Source organism: Pipistrellus hanaki (assembly GCF_964339955.1).
Source record: "Pipistrellus hanaki genome assembly, chromosome: 6".
In the NCBI taxonomy this organism is placed as follows: Eukaryota; Metazoa; Chordata; class Mammalia; order Chiroptera; family Vespertilionidae; genus Pipistrellus; species Pipistrellus hanaki.
The window spans coordinates 42,235,889-42,256,066 of NC_140508.1; the positions used below are offsets into that span (position 1 = coordinate 42,235,889).

The 20,178-nt window shown below is 44.9% G+C and overlaps 1 protein-coding gene and 1 long non-coding RNA gene across 2 annotated transcripts in view; one reads left to right on the plus strand and one right to left on the minus strand.

Annotated features, from left to right (window-relative positions):
* The window catches only part of LOC311624466, a 33,603-nt gene extending 16,213 nt beyond the window's left edge, over nucleotides 1–17,390 (plus strand). Inside the window, exons 4-5 of the long non-coding RNA XR_014795327.1 lie at nucleotides 13,235–13,323; nucleotides 17,003–17,390. This is a non-coding gene — a long non-coding RNA (uncharacterized lncRNA). The remainder of the gene's footprint in view (nucleotides 1–13,234; nucleotides 13,324–17,002) is intronic.
* Nucleotides 1–20,178, minus strand: part of ALPK2 (alpha kinase 2) — a 100,267-nt gene that overhangs the window by 71,811 nt on the left and 8,278 nt on the right. Inside the window, exons 2-3 of the mRNA XM_084887733.1 lie at nucleotides 12,118–12,245; nucleotides 8,237–8,354 (exon numbers count right to left, since the gene is read on the minus strand). Of these exons, the coding sequence (XP_084743859.1) occupies nucleotides 8,237–8,354; nucleotides 12,118–12,226 (227 nt within the window). The 5' untranslated portion in view covers nucleotides 12,227–12,245. The remainder of the gene's footprint in view (nucleotides 1–8,236; nucleotides 8,355–12,117; nucleotides 12,246–20,178) is intronic.

The following is a 20,178-nucleotide window of genomic DNA, read 5'->3' on the forward strand; positions in this document are numbered from 1 at the left end:
GCTGAGAGACAGGCCCTGCTGGACGCCCAACAGAGAACAGATCAGACAAGTCTCTGCTTTGATGGAATTTACATTCCATTTGGGGGAGACTCACAATAAATAACAATAAATGCACATCATGACTAGAGACAACCCAGGTGTCCATCAATGGGTGAATGGAGTAACAAATTCTTGGCAGGTCCTAATGATGAAACACTGAAACACTGCTCAACAATATTACTACAACAAACAACACGCATGATTCTTGAGATAATTATGTGGCATGAAAGATGCCAGCTACAAAGCAGCACATTGTCTTTGGTTACATTTATGTAAAGTTCTAGAAAAGACTAGAACAATCTAGAAACTAGTGTCCAGGGACCAAAAGCAAAGTGGCTATTGTGTGAGGATGGTGGGCAGACAGGGGTAGGAAAGCAGATAGCAAAGGGGCATTGAGGGTAATATTTATGTTCTTTGTCTTGATGGTGATGATGGTTTCATGGGTGTGTGCATGTGTCAAAGCTTAATCAAACTAACAGCACTTGAGATGTGTACAGTTTGTTATATGTCAATTATTCCTACATAAAGCTGTTAAATATGTGTATATACACATACATATACACACACAATGTCATGTGCTATGTGAAAAATATAGCAAGATAAGGGGGAAAAGACTTGGTGGGGCAGATGGGGCTATTTTATTTTGTTTCTTTTAACATATTTTATTGATTTTTTTTTACAGAGAGGGAGAGGGATCGAGCATTAGAAACATTGATGGGCTGCCTCCTGCACACTCCCTACTGGGGATACGCCTGCAACCAATGTGCATGCCCTTGACCGGAATCAACCTGGGAATTCTTTCAGCCTCTAGGCTGACGCTCTATCCACTGAGCCAAATTGGTTAGGGCAGGTGGGGCTATTTTAGATGGCTAGCCCAAAAGGGCTCAGTTATCAGGTGATTTTGAGCAAAAACCTGAAGAAAGTAAGAGAATGAGCTATGGTCTATTGGAGCAGCGATTGCCAACCTTTGGACCTCATGGACCACCAGTGATTCTCAGGCCACTGGTTGGCAACCTCTGATCTAGAAAAAGAACATTCCAAGTAGCAGGAAGAGTATGGGCAAAGGCCCTATGGCAGCACCCTACAGGGCTTGATTATGTAATGGCTCAGAGCTGAGCTAATGATTCAAGATCTATTCTAAATAATTGCCCCAAGCTTCAGGTACAGTTTTGCATCTGTCCTGCCTACCAGGTAGAGTCCAGGACTTTGGCCTGAGCCTGGCTTCTCAGCACCTACTAGTATAAAAGCAGCGGTCACATTAACCCAGCTCTGGAATCCACACAAAGATTCTCATTCAAGAATTCAGAGATCTATTTGGCCCTATCTTCTCTGAAATGGGCAGGCAGCCTGATTCCACTTTCAAACTCTTATGACTGAGAGTGACTGTATCTAACAAAACACAGAAGACCTCTGTAAAAAGAGTTGACATTTACTTAGCATTTGCTGAGTGCCAGGTGCTGTTCAAAAACCTTCTGTGTATTTAATCTTCACCCAAACCTGCCAAGTAGATACTATTATTATTCCCAGTTTATAGATATAAAACAGAGGCTGACTGAGGGGGAAAAAAATGCATGAATAAGAAGGAGGGCCAAGACTTGAACCCAGGCAGTATGACTCTAAAGCAAGCCCTCTTAACTATCCATATATAACCCCACAGAAAGCTGCAACATCTCTGATTCTTAACCAATGGGGCTCTCTGAACACCTTCCATATTTGAGGCTGGAATTGTGGACTGAATTGTGTTCACCTAAAGTTTGTATGTTCATGCCATTACCCCCCGATATGATGGTATCTAGAAATGGGGACTTTGAGAAGAATTGGGTTTAGGTGAAGTCATGAGGGTGGAGTCCTCATAAAGGAATTAGTGGCCTTTTATAAAAAGAGATACCAGAACTGGCTGGCTCAGTCTGGCCCTCGCTCCCTTTCTCCTTACCTTCCTCCCTCTCTCTGCAATGTGAGGATACAGCAGGAAGACAGTTGTCTGCAAGCCTGGAAGAGGGCTCTTACCAGAACCCCACCATGCTGGTACTCTGATCTCAGACTTCCAGTCTCGAGAATTATGAGAAATAGATGTGTGTTCTTTAAGCCCTCAAGTATTTGTGAGCTGACTAATACAGGCAGATTCCAGGTCAGGGGTTGAACCCTTTCTTGGGATCATCTGGGGCTCAGTTATGGTCTTCAGGAGGTCTGGGCTGGATCCACAGCATTGGCCTTCCCCACCCATGTATGGGATCGATGTCTCAGGAGCTCCAGGGCGGGGTGGGGTGGGGAAGGGGGGAGTGAATGTGCTAAGACTGGCTCAACCTTGTAGTTTTCTGAAAAAGGCAACTGTACCTGCATTTTGGAGAGGGTAAGCCAGGCAATCAGAAGGGATAGAGTCTGGAGGCAGGTGGGAGGAGGCATGGGGTCCAAGACAAACAGAAATTCGCAGAGAACACTGACATAGAGCAATGGGAGGATGGAGGGGAGAGGCAGGGGCGGGGGCAGGAGGACTTGTGGGCAATGGGGCAAAGGTGGAAAGAAATTTCATGGGAGGCCCTCAGCTAAGTACAATTAATGAATAAATTAGGGCTGGCTGGTCAGGACAAAGACACATGTTCCCAAACCAAAACTTGTTCTTGGTCCTGCACTCCCTGCCTCCTCTCCTCGGAGTTAAAGCAAAGCCCTTCCCTAGACTCACAGGCCTGATTTGGTTCCAGCTCTGTCCCTTACCTACTGTCTACCTTGGTCAAGTAACCTCTTTATGATATTCACCTTTATGAGGGAATAGGTCAAATGCTGGGATGAGTGTCAGTCCTCAGAAATGTCGGCCCATGGTGCCGTGATTCCAAAGACTGAACCCCAGTGGCCCCAAAACTGATCTGCCCTGAGTCCTTAGAGGGTGTGGATGGAGTGGCATTTTCAGTGACATTCAGTGCACGTCCAGTTTCCAATGGTCCATTCACCTTTCTCTAGCTGTCCCAAGGCCTTGGGAGGGGCTCCCAGATCAACCTGTCACCTGCCCCCAAACTCACATTGATTTGCCCCGAGTGTTAGCAACCAGTGAGAGTTACCCCCTAAGTCCCATCGATAGAAAAGGCTGAGGGAGGAAAAGCTGAGCATCCCATGGCATCTCGGGAACCAGTCACTCCTCTGGGATACTTACTACCAAAGTCAGAGCCGGAATGTGATGACAGGTGGTAGATTCTGGCATAGACCTGTCGCTCCGGGAATAAATGGCAATCTCTCGTCAGACCCTCAGGACTCATTCAAGAAATGCTCCAGGCTGGTCTAAGGAGTGGCCAGGATGCAGCCTGTGGAGTCCATTCAGGAAAAATGATGCCTCCTAGGCTCTGTGCTGGGAAGCCCTGCCACTCATCCGTAAGGCTCATTACACCTACTTAAGCTCACAGGAACACCAAGTTCACAAAGCGCTTTCCAGCCTTGGATGAAATGCCAACACACAGCAAGATTCAGTCATCTTTATTTCTACCCAATGATTCCTTGATCCAACACGTTAATTATATTTTATCTTCCAAGAGGGAAATAGCAAAGAAGGAGAATGTTGCCAAACTCAGCTACCTTCCTTACCTCCAAATAGTCCTATTTCTAATCAGTTACATCCAAAACAATATTATTTATAGAGTTTTCTAAATCCTTTGCCTGCGTTAGCTTAATCCCCACATCATCCCTATAAAATGGATACTACCATTATCCCCATTTTGCAGATGAGGAAACTGAGACGCAGAGAGGGTAAGTGGCTTGCCCAAGATGATACAGCACATACAAGGTAAATTTGGGATTTAAATCCAGACAACTTGGCTTCAGATTCTTGTTCTCATTAGCAGAAATAACCTCCTGTCCTTTATAAGTGAACTTGATCGTGAAAGTTCTACCTTTAGCAAGAATTGGAGGTATTTTTAACTGGTTCATCTGCACTCATTTGCCCAGCCTCACGCATCACCAACAACTCATGTTTTTTAGATGCCTGGGTGATCATGTATAGAAAGAGGCTGATGGCCCCACTAGGGACCAAGGTCTTTGGCTCAGACAATAGACACTTATGAACTTTTTGCTCATTATAAACCAGAGTGGCTTTGGGTATGTAAGACAGACTCCTCGGGTCTATCCATTCAGATGTGAGGAATAACTGAGAAGGCCAAGACTTCACTGAAGTCATTGGTTCCATCTTCCAAAAGCCATCCAAACAGGGTTTCAGATACAAACACATATGACTAAACAGCTCCCATACTTGTGTCTGAATTACAGCTGTCCTGTTGAATGTCCATTTTCTTCTTGCCTTTGAAAGTTCTCCACTGATCCTGACACTTTTAAACACTAGCTACATAAAAACACTGTGGCTCTAAATACAACTGGTGTTATAAGGGACACAGTAATTATTTTAGAGTAATTCTGGGAACAAAATGCTTTCAGGGAGTGGACAGTAAAATGACATTAACTACTGCCAGCTGGTGTGGCTCAGTGGTTGAGTGTCAACCTATGAACCAGGAGGTCACAATTTGATTCCTGGTCAGGGCACATGCCCTGGTTGCAGGCTAGATCCCCAGTGGGGTGTATGCAGGAGGTGATTCTTTATCATCATTAATGTTTCTATCTCTCCTTTTCCCTCTCCCTTCCCCTCTAAATAAAAATATATATTTTAAAAATGATAACTACTAACCAATAACAATATTTGTTGCAGGCTAACACGCACATTTTGCCAACCATTATGCATGAATAACCTCATTTAAATCACAAAAAAACTCATTTTACTGAGGAAGAAACTGAAGCACAGAGAAGTTAATTGACTTGCTTACAGCCACACAGCTAATACGTGGAAAACATGAAGAGAGTGGCCTTTGAGGAATTTTATGATTTCCAAACACATGAGGCTGTGGGGATACAAAATAATCGAAATCCCCGTGCCTGCTTTCACAAGTTGACATTCTAACAAAGAGAGGACATAAATGAAACAGAAGTCACTAATTTAATGCAACCAATGTTTATTGAACACATGCTATGTGCCAGTCACTCTAGGTACTGGGGAGACAGAGGCCTCAGGGAGCTTTTAGTCCATTGGGAACACAGACAGAAACAAAGCAAAACAATTGTAAAGAAAAATTGCATGAGATAAGTGCTAAAGTATTTTATAGAAGGTGCTTAGGGATGGTTCCTCTGAGGCGGTAATAGCAGTGAGACAGTACATATCAGGGAAAAGGAACATGTTCAGGGGGCAGGGACTGGTCCACGAAGCCCTGGGATCCCTGTGCTTGTGCTCTGGAGGGTTGGAGAACGGAGTGGGAAAGGGGGCACGTTTCGGGTGAAGGAATTGAAATGGGCACACAGGACTGGGCCTGATGCTGGTGAGAGTGGTCAGTTGCTCCATCTGACCACCACACAGCATGTGAGCAGGAGGGAAGGGAAGGAATTTGGAATTATGGGAAATGCTGGAGAAGTGAAGGTTTTCTACCGCCTAACGTCTCTCATGCTTGACCTTAACTCCTCCTTCTGCTGTCTTTGTTCAGGCTCACCCTCCAATCTGATCGCAAACTACAATCAGAGGAATGGTCTAAAAAGGCAAACCTTCCCATCCATGGCCCTCTGCTGCTCCCATACCCCTTCACAGACTGGGCATCATTTTCAGGAGAAAGGGACAGGCTTCTTAACTGTGGCACATGGGGCCCTCGGGGTCCCGCCCCACCTGCCCTCCATCTCCTCTCTCTCCTTCCCACTGCTCAGCCTCCAGGAGCCCTCCCTGTACCCAGGCAGGGACTGACTGAATTTCAGGACCAGGCGTTGCTCCTGGCCTTCGTCCCCACCAGGGCTGAGCTGAAGGAGAGCCAGGGCCTGCTTCGCCCTCTCTGTGGATCCACTTGTAATCTGTGCTCCTCTCAGCACAGAGGGACTCGATTGTGACCGACAGAAGAGGCCTCCTCTTTCTCTCTAGGTGTGGGTTCCTGGACAGATTTTTATCTGTCACTTTTCTGCCTTTCTTTAAATTGTGTTCATCAAGACCACAGTTCCCCATTTGTATATGCGGCTTGCAGCCTGCTTTCACTATGAGGTAGAAAACATCTATTTGCATTTTCCTACCTTCCTCCCAACACCCACAACTTTTGAAGAAAAAAAAAATCACTCTACAGGGCAAAACACATGTTATTGATGTTTCCCTCCCTTGGAATGTTTGCGTGGCTCTCCCTTCCTCTTGCCTGCCCAGCACACCTGACCTGTGGAAATGAGGAGGTCCCAAGATCACTGATCCATCTCCTCCAAGCCGCTCATTGGCCCAAGTACACAGTTTCACAAGACGCGAGTGGTATGAGGAGTGAGGATCAGCAGATCCAAAAATAAGGCCACGGGGTTCTTGGCCTCTGAGCAGGACTGCAAGTTAATTTTTAAACCAGAAAAAGCCCTTGGGGAATACAGACACATCTTTGAAGTTTTCTAGGAACACATTAAATGACCCAAAGACTAACTTCAAGAGATGAAAAAGCTAGTGTTTAGTGAACTACTTCGACACAACAAGCCTTTTATGACCACTGTGCATTAGGGTGAAACAGACAGGATTCCTGCCCCTCAGAGGCCCACAGTCTACTGAACTGTCCATGACTCCTGACAGTAAATAAACACCAAAAAGGAGGCCTGTGGAAAGGAGAGGAAATGTTTGAGACTGGATGGATCTGTGGGTGACTAATATTGTATGTAAACCATGGAGGTGGACTCCAAGTTGAAGGGGGTGAAGAGAGAGGGGAAGGCGTTGGCAAAATTGGGAAGAAGAAGCAGGAAAATCCAACCAATGGATGAAGGGGAAGCTCAGGGCATGGGGCTGCCTCCTGGTATAGGGAAGTGAGAGGAGAAGGTGGCATGATTTGTTCACCACTTGTCTTCCATGCTGAACTTGAAGTTGTATGAGGGTGAGAACAATGTTGATGTTGTTCATCTATATCCCTTAAATTAAGCAGCATGCCTGCCATAGAGTAGTTGCTTTATGAATATTATTATCTTTTAATATATTTTCTTGATTTTTTTACAGAGAGGAAGGGAGAGGGATAGAGAGCTAGAAACATTGATGAGAGAGAAGCATCAATCAGCTGCCTCCTGTACACCTCCCACTGGGGATGTGGCCACAACCAAGGTACATGCCTTTGACCAGAATCAAACCTGGGACCTTTCAGTCCGCAGGCTGACACTCTATCCACTGAGCCAAACTGGTTTTGGCTTTATGAATATTATTAAAACTAAATATTAGATGGATAAATGGATGTCTTGGATATAAGGTCAGATATACTGTAAGCCAGATGAGTCAAGTATTTCAACCATGATCTCTGATCTTACTTTGAAACAAAAGAGTGGATCGGGAGATAAGAAAGCTAGCGTTTATTGAACAGCTACTATGTATCAAGCCTTCTATGAGCATTAAATCATTTCATTTTCTTAGCCACCCTTTTATTTGGAGAGATTGAGACTTGGAGAGGGTCAATAACTGGCCACCATCACACAGCCAGAAAATGCTGGAGCCAGAATTCAGACCCAAGCCTTACTTTGTTTTTCTCTCTCAGATCCAAGGCCATTGGCACATGACAGTGCCTGCCAGTCATTTTCATAGCATGCTCTGCAGAACCTCAGGCTCTTCAGTCCCTATAAGGGACATTGAGATCAATTCGGTAGCCATAGGGACCAAAAACACAGACACCCACCCAGCTTTAAGCAGAGAAGTTCTCATTTTCCCTGCTTCATGTGTGGGCCTTACTGATTTCATCCAACTTTTACCAGGGGGAGAAAAAAGGAATTAGAAACCACTCTGCTGGACCATGCTACTTCCTAGAATAATCCCATCACCAATTTGCTGTGGGATCCTGGTCAGTCACTTCTTCCTTCTGTTTTTTACACAAGAAAGACTGGATGACAATGCTGAAACCCTATGGTGCTTCTTAACCTTCCAAATGGAAGATATAATAAATGAAAAGCTCATTTAATGAATGAAAATGGCTGGACCACCTTGAATAAAATTCTAGACAAAGTTTTAATTCCATCGATGGCACCTAATAGGGGAGTATGATCAATTACCAGGTGGATCCTCGTTGCCGATGCCTAGGCTGATGCCTGCCAATAGCATCTAACTGGGACTCAAAAAGCAAATAGGAGCCAGTCTTTGGTAACCAGCACATGACAGGATACAGGATCTTAGCAAATAGTCCAGAGAGGCTCATCCACTTACCCATAGAGATGTAACACATAGATATACTGGTTCTCGAAGAATTCATAACTGGAAATAATGTCGCCCTCTTCTATGGTTTGACCATTTTTATACCAAGTTACCTCTGGCTTGGGCTGACCTGATGATACAGAAATAAGAACATTTTTATTACATTAAGTATTTTTACAAAAAAAAAAAAAAACACCTCATAAAGCTATGAACAAAAATGGGTAAAAAGCATATTATCTGCCTACCCCGGGACTGTGCGGGGGTGAGGATGGAGCATACAGAATGGAAAATGTTGTATCTAATCTCAAGAAGCTATTATGAAAAATTATCTAAGACTTAGAAATAAGGAAAAGCGTGGATAATACTTCGTTCAATGTCATATGTGGGCAGAGGTCCATCAAAGAATTATCTAGGCCCTAGATTCTAGGGAAATGTACTTAGTTCCACTCAATAATTACTATTGATTAAAATTCTCCTTTTGTGGAGTTACTACATGTAGATTTTTGTCCAATAGAGTTGCAAATAGTCTCTGTGTCTGGCAGAAAAGATAACTCTTTAAGTTCTGGTTTATTGCCCCAACATTAGCCACTGTTTTACCTAACTCAGCAATCCTAGCCTAAGATTCCTTTATTAAATTGTCTACTAATACCTAATTCTTCAAATGTTCTCTGATCAGGTCCCAATACTCTCTGGTTCCCTTTTTATTTAAAGAGTTGAAAAAATCTTTGAAATGTTAATTTCATATTTGCTTAGGAGTCACTTTATCTTTCTCAAAGATATACTTGAACAGTACTTAGAGCTGAATGTAAGTTATGGTACAAAAGAGAGAAGAATGAAGTGGATTTACAAGTGCCCTGCCTTTCTGAGGGTGAAGGAATCTGGAATGTAGGTTTCCCAGGCTGGTACTGTGCATATGTGACTGATGTCACCACAGAAACTGACCTAAGCTTTCTCCCTCAGAAGGCTTTCATCTTCCCTGGTGATCATTAACTGGAGGTCATGTGAATAGGTTTGGTAAAGCCCCAGGAATTACATTTACACCTTAGGATTTTTCCCCCTTGTGATGGGGCAGGAAGTTCTAGTGTGTCCCAGAGAGCTTTCTGGGTAGCCTTTAGGTCATTTAAAATGAATTGGAAATGGTAAGAATGCCTTCTTTTTTACAGCAGCATGGTATTCCATTGTGTAGCTCTACCACGGTTTTCTAATCCACTTGTCTGATAATGGACACTAAGGCTGTTTCCACATCTTAGCTATTGTAAATTTTGCTGTTATTAACATAGATGTAAGACATCAACCAAGGACTTGTATACATGCATATGAGCATAACCAATGGACACAGACAGTAGGGGGATGAGGGCATGTGCTGGGGGTGGGAGGGGAGAAGAAGAGGTCAATGAGGGGAAGGGAAATTCATGGAATACTTTAAACAATAAAGACTTTAAATTAAAAAAGAAGAAGAAGATGAATTGGAATGTGCTATATATACAGAAAGAAAGTCTGGTATTTGGAAAAATACACCTTTCTCAGTCCATCCTAGAAAGTCTTATATTTTCTGACTTATTTATCTCATGATTTTTGGCAAGCAATCCCAGATACCATTAAGAGAAGAACTCTATGTTCTTCTGAGACCCGTACCTTGGAGATACCTGGGGCTACTCAGAGCCTGCCCTCTCTCCCTGTCCATGTCTCATCTAACTTGGGATCTCCTCGGTGCCAATACCATGAATGTGCTGAGTGGCAACTGCGGGTGTCCCTCTTTGCCCCCTCCTCCAGGCAGGCGCCTGAATAATCAGTCCCTGGAGCCAGGAGCAGACAGGCCTACATGCAAGGACACGTCCGTCACCCACAGCTGCGTGGCTGAGCCTCCTTCAGACAGATGACTAAACCACCAAAAAATGAGCTTTCCTGAGAAGCCATCAAAGAGGTTGCTGGCCATAAATCATTCCCACCTGTTCCTATCAGCCTGTGTCCCCCTTTGAATCTGTTTTATTTGATTCCTTTTTAGGGAGCATGAATTGCTCTTTTTGTGTGTGTGTGCATGGCTTTTTTTAAGAAAGTAGATAAAGTATGCATGAGCTGGCTACGGGGAACTCATTCTGCTCTCTTGGGCTCCGGTGTTCCATTCAGACGGATCAGAGCTCAGTGATCCTCGGCTTCTTCCTGGCTGACGATTTATTTCCCTTTGTGAGATACAGATCTGAGCAATCAGCCAGAAATGAGATTTGTACAGCGAAGTGGTATCTTGTACCTTGTGGGTGGTTCTCTTTTCTCCCTCTACTTGCTGGAAACCTCCCCCGAAAATCCTACCTTTGTTTTTAAAACCTGCCTGCAGGCCACAGATTGAGACCCGCCTCCAACTTTTCACAAGAACTTGGTTAATATATGTGTGTTGGTGAGAGAAGTGGGAGAGGGATGAGTATAGGGTATGTCCAAACTCTGGGGCTTCCTGGAGAGACAAGAGGGCCCTGTTCTGAAGCTCAGGAGTGGAGCTGTGCCTATCTCTCTCTCTCTCTCTCTCTCTCTCTCTCTCTCTTTCTCTCTCTCTCTCTCTGAATGGCTATGGACACACCCCAAGAAAGAGAGGGGCTCAGCTCTGGGCTTGGAGAGGCTGAGGGCACATCCTACACTCCAGCATCCAGACAGAGACCAGACCCTGTGAGGACTCGGGCTAAGGAACTGCTGCTATTTCAGAGGCTGGCCCCACTCTCCAGACTTGGAAGAAGGGATCAGAGGGAGAGGAGTTTTCTGTTTGTCCTCACAAAGCACCAATTGGGCCTCCGTGTTTTCAAGGGTAGAGCCATAATCAAAGAAAGAAAGAAAGAAAGAAAGAAAGAAAGAAAGAAAGAAAGAAAGAAAGAAAGAAAGAAAGAAAGAAAGAAAGAGAGAGAGAGAGAGAGAGAGAGAGAGAGAGAGAGAGAGAGAGAGAGAAAGAAAGAAAGAAAGAAAGAAAGAAAGAAAGAAAGAAAGAAAGGAAAGAAAGAAAGAAAGAAAGAAAGAAAGAAAGAAAGAAAGAAAGAAAGAAAGAAAGAAAGAAAGAAAGAAAGAAAGAAAGAAAGAAAGAAAGAAAGAAAGAAGAAAGAAGAAAGGAGGAAAGGAGGAAAGGAGGAAAGGAGGAAAGGAGGGAGGGAGGGAGGGAGGGAGGGAGGGAGGGAGGGAGGGAGGGAGGGGGAGGGAGGGGGGAGGGGGGAGGGAGGGGGGAGGGGGGAGGGGGGAGGGGGGAGGGAGGGGGGGAGGGGGGAGGGAGGAAACAAGTGCACCAGGTACAAGATTCCACTTTCCTACCCAATTATTCTTCTAGTTTCTTTTCATCAATCCTTTGTCGGGGGTGAGAGAGGGGGGGTAGGGAGAAGAGGCAGGGAGGGAGGAGTACAACTTCTGAGTCAGCTCAGGGCTATTTATTCTCTGGCCCAGGAAGAATTCCAGGCTCCTCCTTTTCCTCCACTGGGCACCTCTGCCTGGTGTTAACCTTTTCTCCGCTGACAAGCACACCCGAAGAGGATAAGCAGTGGGGACTCGAATTTGGGCAGTTTGGGGATAGCAATAAAAGAACAGTGAAAGAAGAGGTCAATACTGGTAAGTGGTCTGAGGTGAGGTTATTCATGCACTCCCATGAGCCACAGGAAATTAAGGGAGGATTATCTGGAAAAACAACCAGTGTGGAAGTTGCCTAACCAAGAACTACAACATGAAGTGATGATCACTAAATGTATCCAGGAAGTGACTCAGATAAATCTTTTAGGGGGGAAAAAAATTGTAGATTTAATTGCTCAACTGGCTACTTGGAATAAACTTCCCAGGTAGTTTTCCCAGGTGATGTTTTAGTCATGCCTTTGTGGGCCAAAGAACCTGATGGGCAAGGAGATTTCAGAGGGCCACCGGCTAGTGATGGTTACCAGATATTATGCAGCGAAGCACCGTGTCTGACTTCTCAGGAACCTTCTGGGAGAGCAGCGTGGATAAGAAACACAGGGCGCGCCTCTGAGGCCCTCCTGAGTCTGTCATCCTCTCATGCCACGTGGATCTGAAAAATAAAGGTGCCCAGCATCACCATTTGTTTGGGGACTCGTCTGAGTTAGAGAAATGGAGGAGAAGGAGCATGGTGCTGCTCCCGGGCCTATCCAAGGCTGGGATTGGCGCTCATTCCAGCGGCACCGGAAAGCAAAGAGCGCCCTCTGTGCCAGTGTGAAGCCAGCTCTATACAGTATGAGCCAGTGTGGGCTCAGTTCTGGAAGCCAGGCTTTCCTTAGAGCATGCTTTCTTGATTCATCAAGCTCCTCTCTTCCTCCTGTCCCTCCACCTTGTTTTCAGTTAACCTCTTTCTTTCTTTCTTTTTTTAATCTATTTTTATTGATTTCAGAGAGAAAGAGATAGTGAGAGAGAGGCAGCAACATCAATAATGAGAATTGTTGACCGGCTGCATTCTGCATACCCTACACTGGGGATCAAGCCCACAACCCAGGTATGTGCCCCAATCAGGAATCCAGCCGTAACCTCCTGGTTCATAGGTCAACCACTGAGCCATGCTGGCTGGGCAGTAAACCTCTATTTTTAAATCTGTTTCGCCTCCTCTCTTGATTGCTATCTTAGGGGAGGGGGCAAGAGCCCCCTTCACTGGTGACACTCAGACAGGCTTTCTTACCATCTCACTGCTGGCATGTGGGCCCGGCACCTTCTTGTGGGGTCTGTCCTGTATGTTGTAGGATATTTAGCCAAATCCCTGGCTTCAACCCACTGGATGCCAGTTGCAACCCTCCCCCAAGTGGTGACAATCAAAAATGACTGCAGACATTGTCAATGCCCCAGGGAAGAGCAGCCCTGGTTGAGAACCCCCAGTCTTAGAGGATGGCAGGACAGCCAGAGCCCAGACAGACAGGGAAGACACTCATGAGCCACAGCGAAGCTCTGGGTGGAAGAGGCTGGATCTAAACACCACAGTGGTATCTCCATATGGGTTTAACTGCCCCTTAAACACTCAGAACCAATTCCCCCTCTTTCCTGTCACTTTTCCAGGTTGTTCTAAATACCCCAAGAGACAGCTTGCCAAAGACACATTCCCCTGACAACAGGTCAAGGTTTCATCAGCACCTGAACACTGCTCAGTGAGTAGGAAGTGAGTAGTCAGAGAGAGACTTGGGATGGGAGGTAAACCTGTCCGAGGACCTTGGCCTCTGCTCAGAACTGGCTGTGTCATTTGCAGACCTGGTGAAAGATGCAAATGAGGGATTTCTTGTTCAAATATGATTAAAGTATTTAGGAGGGCAATAGCAGCACAATAAACCGAGCACTGGGACCCTTCTGGGCACAGAGCCCTGTGTGAAGGCACGGACTGTGGGCCCAGGAGGCCAGCCCTGCCTGGTAGACCCTCCCATGGAACATTCTGCCCACAAACTCCAGCTAGTCCTGCCCCCTGAGGCTACACCTGCTGCTTCTGGTGTCCCCACAGCATTTCCTTAATCTCAAAATGTTCTCTTCCCATGTTCTGTTTTCAGTCTTTGAAAACAAAAAAGCATTCCCTATGTGAAACCTGCAGGATCTCTGAATATCAGGGTTAAAGTTTTTAATTTAGGAGAATACACTTCCCTTTCTCAGGAAGAGTGTGTGCAGGAACTGAGGTTCAACCAACCCACGAAAAGGGTAGAAAACACTGTAAGTTGAAGAAGTTGTATGATAGCATCAAAAAACCACTTGGGTGTGGGTCAGTGTCTGTGGGCTGCAAGGGAAGTTTGAGGGCTGCAGGGATATGTGAGGAAGATGGAGCCAGCGAGATAAAAAGAGAATTTTAAGACATTTCGGTCTGTGATGATGAATTGGATCCTTTTGACATTCTTTAATAAAGACTTGAATTGAATTTCCAGTTATTTGTTGTTATAGAACAGTGGTCAGCAAACTCATTAGTCAACAGAGCCAAATATCAACAATACAACGATTGAAATTTCTTTGGAGAGCCACATTTTTTAACTTAAACTACATAGGTAGGTACATTATTAACTTAATTAGGATACTCCTAAGCTGGCCTTTGCTAAAAACTCAAGGGGCCAAAGAGCCACATGTGGCTCATGAGCCGCAGATTGCCGACCACTGTTATAAAACATTTTAAATGCAACCATGCTGAGGCTGGACCACAGGTTGGTCCCTGGTTAACATGTGTCATATTTAAAAGCATCATAGGCTTCTCTAGATGTAGACGGTAAATTGGTTGCACAGAAGAGGAAGAAAATCCATCTGCAGGGTGGCAAATAGACCCTTCCATCCCAGATTAAGTGACAGGTACACTTGATGGGTGAGGAATTGGAGGGTTCTACTGGGTATTTACAGGTCAGAGCTGACATGTATTTGTATTTAGTTAAAAGTCATAGGTTTGGTTCAGTGGATAGAGTGTCGGCCTGTGGACTGAAAGGTCCCAGGTTCAATTCTGGTCAAGGGCATGTACCTTGGTTGCGGGCACATCCCCTACTGGCAGCTGATCAATGTTTCTCATCGATGTTTCTAGTTCTCTATCCCTTTCTCTTCCTCTCTGTAAAAAAAATCAATAAAATATATATATATATTTTTAAAAAGTCATAGGGATATCTAATGGAAAAGTTGTTCTTAACAAGGTTGAAAGCAGTATCTAAAAAAAATTTCAAAAGGACAACTTTCATGCTAGCCACCTTGCACAAGAACAAACATGTTTAAGCCTGGTGAGTGTTATTGAGTTATTGCTGAATCAAGGAATAAGCCAGAGCAAGTGTAGGTCAGACAGTGCAGAGAGAACCAGGAAAATGGATGGTGACACGCTCCATCCCTGCACAACACGGGCGGAGAGAAGCCCCCTGCTATCACCACGCATTTACTCAGCCCATTCTGACGTCTGCTCTGGAGCTCTGGGTGTGATTTGAGATAAAAGTTCATAATTCTCCAGATTATTTTCCAAATAACTTTCAGGGCTAAATATAAGCATAAGGGAGGAAGAAGGGAATCTAAATCCAATTTAAAATTTTTTATGGTGTTTCACAACTAGAAGACAATTTGCATTCATGATCTCATCTACTGTCCTTGAATCAATATAAAATATGAACAAGGGTTGGGGAACATATAAACGTGTGGCTTCGGGATGGGGGGGTGAGGAAGAGGGGGCGGGGAGAAATGCTATAAGAGACAGAGAGTGTTAGATTTAGAATCATCCCTAAATAAAGATACTCTGTGCATTTATTGCTGGTCTAGTAAATTTCCCAAAGATGAGGAATGTGCAATTTATGTATTTTGAATCCACAAGTTAGTATATTGATTTGGACAAGGCACGTAGTCAGGCTTCATTATCCAAGAAAAGCAGTGAACCAGGAGCCAGGAGTTTGGTCCTAAAACACTTGCATTTATCATTTTGCACAATTGGTGAAGCAATCCAGAGCCAGCCTTCCCGGGCTCAGATTCTTCTCCTGACTAGGTCAATAGACATGTCGCAACCTCTCTGTGCCTCGGGCTCCTCCACTGTAAAACGGAGGCGTACTGGTTGTAAATGCTTCATAGGTTGCTGTGAAAGTTAAATTGAGTTGTTGCCTGTAAAGCATTTAGTACAGAGCCTGGCACAAAAGCATAGGCTCAATGAATGTTAGCACTCTTTTTTTTTTTTTTAAGTGCAGCTTCAAATTGGAAACACCAATTCATCTGACTTGTTGACAGGCAGTGATGCTGATATCTCTGTAAAACTTCTTTTTTAACAACTTTAAAGAGATGTAATTTACATACAACTCACCCACTTTGAGGTGTACAACTCAATGGCTTTCAGTATATTCAGAGTTGTGCAGCCACCACCACAACCAATTTTAGAACATTCTCAGCACTTCAAAAGGAATCCTACAACCCTTAGTTTTCACCTCCCCATCTTCTCATCCTCCCCTGGAGCACACACCCAGCGCTGGGCAACCACTAATCTACTTTATGTCTCTGTGGAACCACCTATTCTGGACATTTTATACTAACAGAATCATATAATATGTGATCCTGTGTGGCTGCCTTCTGTCCTTGAGCATCTTGTCAAGGTTCATCCATGATGTCGCAGGTACCAGTACTTCAGTCCTTTTATGGCTGACCTGCAGCTTTCTTAGAAATAGCCATTACGGCAAAGGGATGATCCCCTGCTCCCCACACTCCTAGGATCCTTACCCAGACAAGGTGGGTTGTGAGGCAGAGAAGGGGCTCTCTGGTTGGAAAACTCTCCTGACCAGCAAGCATCATAGGACCACACCCAGGCTTTGCGTGGCCAAATCTACATGCAGCTCTGCCATTTACCTGGTCCAGGTACTGAGCCTGTTTCCTCATCTGTAGAAAGAGATAATGATGCTGTTCTAAGACTTAGAATAATGCATGTCAGGGGCCTAGGAAAACCCCGTTATATAATTGGTGTTCAAGATGGCAATCATTAGGCTGCAAGGAAAGGCTTCGTTTGTTTCAGCCTTTTCGGCTGTGGGTTACCACAGTGATTTTTTTTAAAATATATTTTATTGATTTTATACAGAGAGGAAGGGAGAGAGATAGAGAGTTAGAAACATCGATGAGAGAGAGTCATCGATCAGCTGCCTCTTGCACACCCCCCACTGGGGATATGCCCGCAACCGAGGTACATGCCCTTGACTGGAATTGAACCCGGGACCCTTCAGTCCCCAAGCCGACGCTCTATCCATTGAGCCAAACTGGTCTCAGCTGATTTTTTTTTAAGTGATATACCAATTAATGTCTAAAAATCTCTCCTGGTATACCAGCCATCTGTAATCATAATTTACAAGACATGACTCCTCATAGCCCCATTCTCAGGGTCCACCGCTAAGGATGAAGAAGGAAGAAAGGGCAAATCAAGCAGTCCAGAGTTGAAGTGACATTGAGGACCTCGTGGGACATCTATGACTCCTCCCCAGGTGACTGCTTCCTGACAGTGATGCCCACAGGTGACCACACTGACGAACACACCGGTTGACTCACATAGTTGGTTCAGTCACCACAGGCACGGGGCGCTGACTACGAAGGAAAGAACAGTTAAGTCAGACGTGTTTCATGTTTCGTGGCTCCTCTGAAGGTGAGAACCCTTGAAGACAGATTTATCATTCTCTGCTAGAGCTGGATACCAATATAGAATGACTGGCATTAGGAGAAGGGGCCGCGGCGGGGTTCACAGACAATCTTGGTGAAAGAAGCCAAGATTTGCATTTTTTTAAAATATATTTTATTGATTTTTCACAGAGAGGAAGAGAGAGGGATAGAGAGTCAGAAACATCGATGAGAGAGAATCATCGATCAGCTGCCCCTTGCACACCCCCCACTGGGGATGTGCCCGCAACCAAGGTACATGCCCTTGCCCGGAACCGAACCCAGGACTTTTCAGTCCACAGGCCGACGCTCTATCCACTGAGCCAAACCGGTCCCGGCAAGATTTGCATTTTTGAGCTGTGTGCTTTCTTTTAAAAATGTTTTCTCTGGAATCTTACAAATCCTAAATGCATACATTCCTATTCTTTAAAACACATAAAGGGTAAAGCCTCCCATAAGCACTAACCCTCATCTCAGTACTTTCCCAAGAAGAGGTGTTTGCTGTCCTTTCAAGGCATCTTCCTATCCACGGACATATCTAGTCATTTAAATATCCTATATAATAATCCTATATAATAAAGGTGTAATATGCAAATGGTTGTTACACCATGAAGTTTAAAGACCGACCATGTAATGACCGGATCACGGATCAGGCAGCGAGCTATAGGTGGGGGCAGGCAGCAAGGTATGAGGGGGGATGGGGAGGATGGGGCAGCAGGCGGAGAGCTACTGGTAAACTACTGGTGCGCGGATTCGTGCGCAGGGCTACTAATATATTTATAATGTTGTTGGTTTTATGACATTAACCTATATATACTTGCCAGGCAGTTGGTTTATCTTAATATTATGTTCTGGCAGTTTTACAAGGTAAAGCCAACCCAGAAAGGTTGCATCATTTTTTAAAAACTGCTCAATGATCTCAGTGCTGCATGGCATGGCAATACCATGCTAACCTGTCTGTTCTTGGGTTGATGACGCGTATCTTGGCTGGAGTTCTGTAGGCTGACAACTGTGTCTCAAAGAACACTGTGGTCCATGCCATCTTGGGCACATTAGTGGTTCACTGGTCTAAATACCAGGAGATGAAATTGTTGGATAGCGTTTGCATATTACATTTGGATTGATACTCCAAAATGGGCAGGGCCCTTCACAGAATGGCAGAAGGCTATGGTGATGAAGCACCCAAATTCCTGGGTTCAACTCTACGTCTTACTAGCTTATCTCTTCTCTGCCTCAGTTTCTTCATCTGCAAAACTAAGAAAGTAGCAGTAATGACTTCATTTGGCTGTTAGGAAAATTAAGTGAGTATGTATAAAGCTCTTCCAAATAGCATAGTATGCACTACATGCATTAGCTATCAGGAGATTAGGGTTTAACATCAGCAAAATTACAAAAATATCCTCGCCTCAAACTGGGGGAGAACAGGTCAGAGGTTATGGGAGAAGTCTGAATATTGAAAGCTCTCCACTGAAGCCAGGTTTTATTTTGGCTAATCTGCCCCACGCAGATAGCATGGCTGCTGTCAACTGAAGGGGCCAGGGAAGAGCCCTCAACCACACAGATAACCTAACCAGCCCTCCTGGAGGGGCAGGAAAGCCAGCTGTCGAGTGCTCTCACTGGGGACAGGAGGGATTAGTTCTGATTACCCAGCCTAATCCAATGGCATCTGGGCTCCTGATTTTGTCATCTGAGTTACCATAGACTGGGGTGCCACACCCACTGCCACTTAATACCAGTCCCATATTAGTTAGGGGAAAGTACCCTCTCGCGATGGGTTCTGGAAATGTTGGGGGCTGGGGTACAGGGAAGCAGACCAGGTGGGGAGAGACAACTAAGGTGTTTGGGGTGTCTTCTCTGTGTCAGCCCCAGACTGGGTACTTGGAAAACACCATGGCATTTAGTCCTCACGGCTAAGTGAGCAGGTGGGTGTTCTTTTCCGTTTCACAGACAGTGACTTGGAAGCGGAAGGGAACTTCAGTAGGTTGATGTAACAAATCTAATTCCTCACTGCCTGCAAGTGCCAGGGCCGGGCGAAGAGTCAGGTATTGGAGCTCAAGTGTTGTGCTCATCTTGGGTATGATTTTAGGGTTGTATGTGAGAAACAGAGGCACGAAAACAATGCTCAACATCACTAGTCATTATGGAAATGCAAATTAAACCACAAGGAGAGAGCATTCAGCATGACTATAATAACATAGACGGCCAAATGGCCACATGTGGGTGAGGACATGGATAAAACAACTCTGGAAGGTGGCTGGTGGGAATGTAAAATGGTACAGGCGCTTTGGAAAACAGTTTGGCAGATTCTTAAAATGTTAAATATAAACTTACCAAAAGACCCAGAAATTCCATTCCTAGGTATCCACCCAAGAGAAATGAAACCATTTAACCACACAAAGACTTTCATGCAAATGTTCTCAGCAGGATTATTCATAATTACCAAAAATTGGAAATAACCTAAAGGTCCATTGGAAACCATCTGAATGCCTAACTAGTGAATAGATAAAATTTGGTATAGCCCTACAATGGAATACCATGGAATAATAAGAGAAAACAATGAGGATGCATGGTCCAACATGGACAGATCTCAAAAAACATTGTCATTACTATGCTCAGTGAAAAGAAGTCAGACACAAGATGCCACATGTTATATGACTCCATTTATATAAACCTAGAGGCCCCAGTGGAGTCTCTTGGCCTGACCTGTGGGGATTGGGCTGAAACTGGCTCTCTGACATCCCCTGAGAGGTCCCAGATTGTGAGAGGGCGCAAGACAGGTGCACAATTGGGACCAGGAGGGACCACAGGAGGGCTCCAGGGCATGTCCAGCCCATCTCACCCAGTCCCAATTGGCTGGACCCCAGCAGCAAGCTAACCTACCAGTTAGAGCGTCT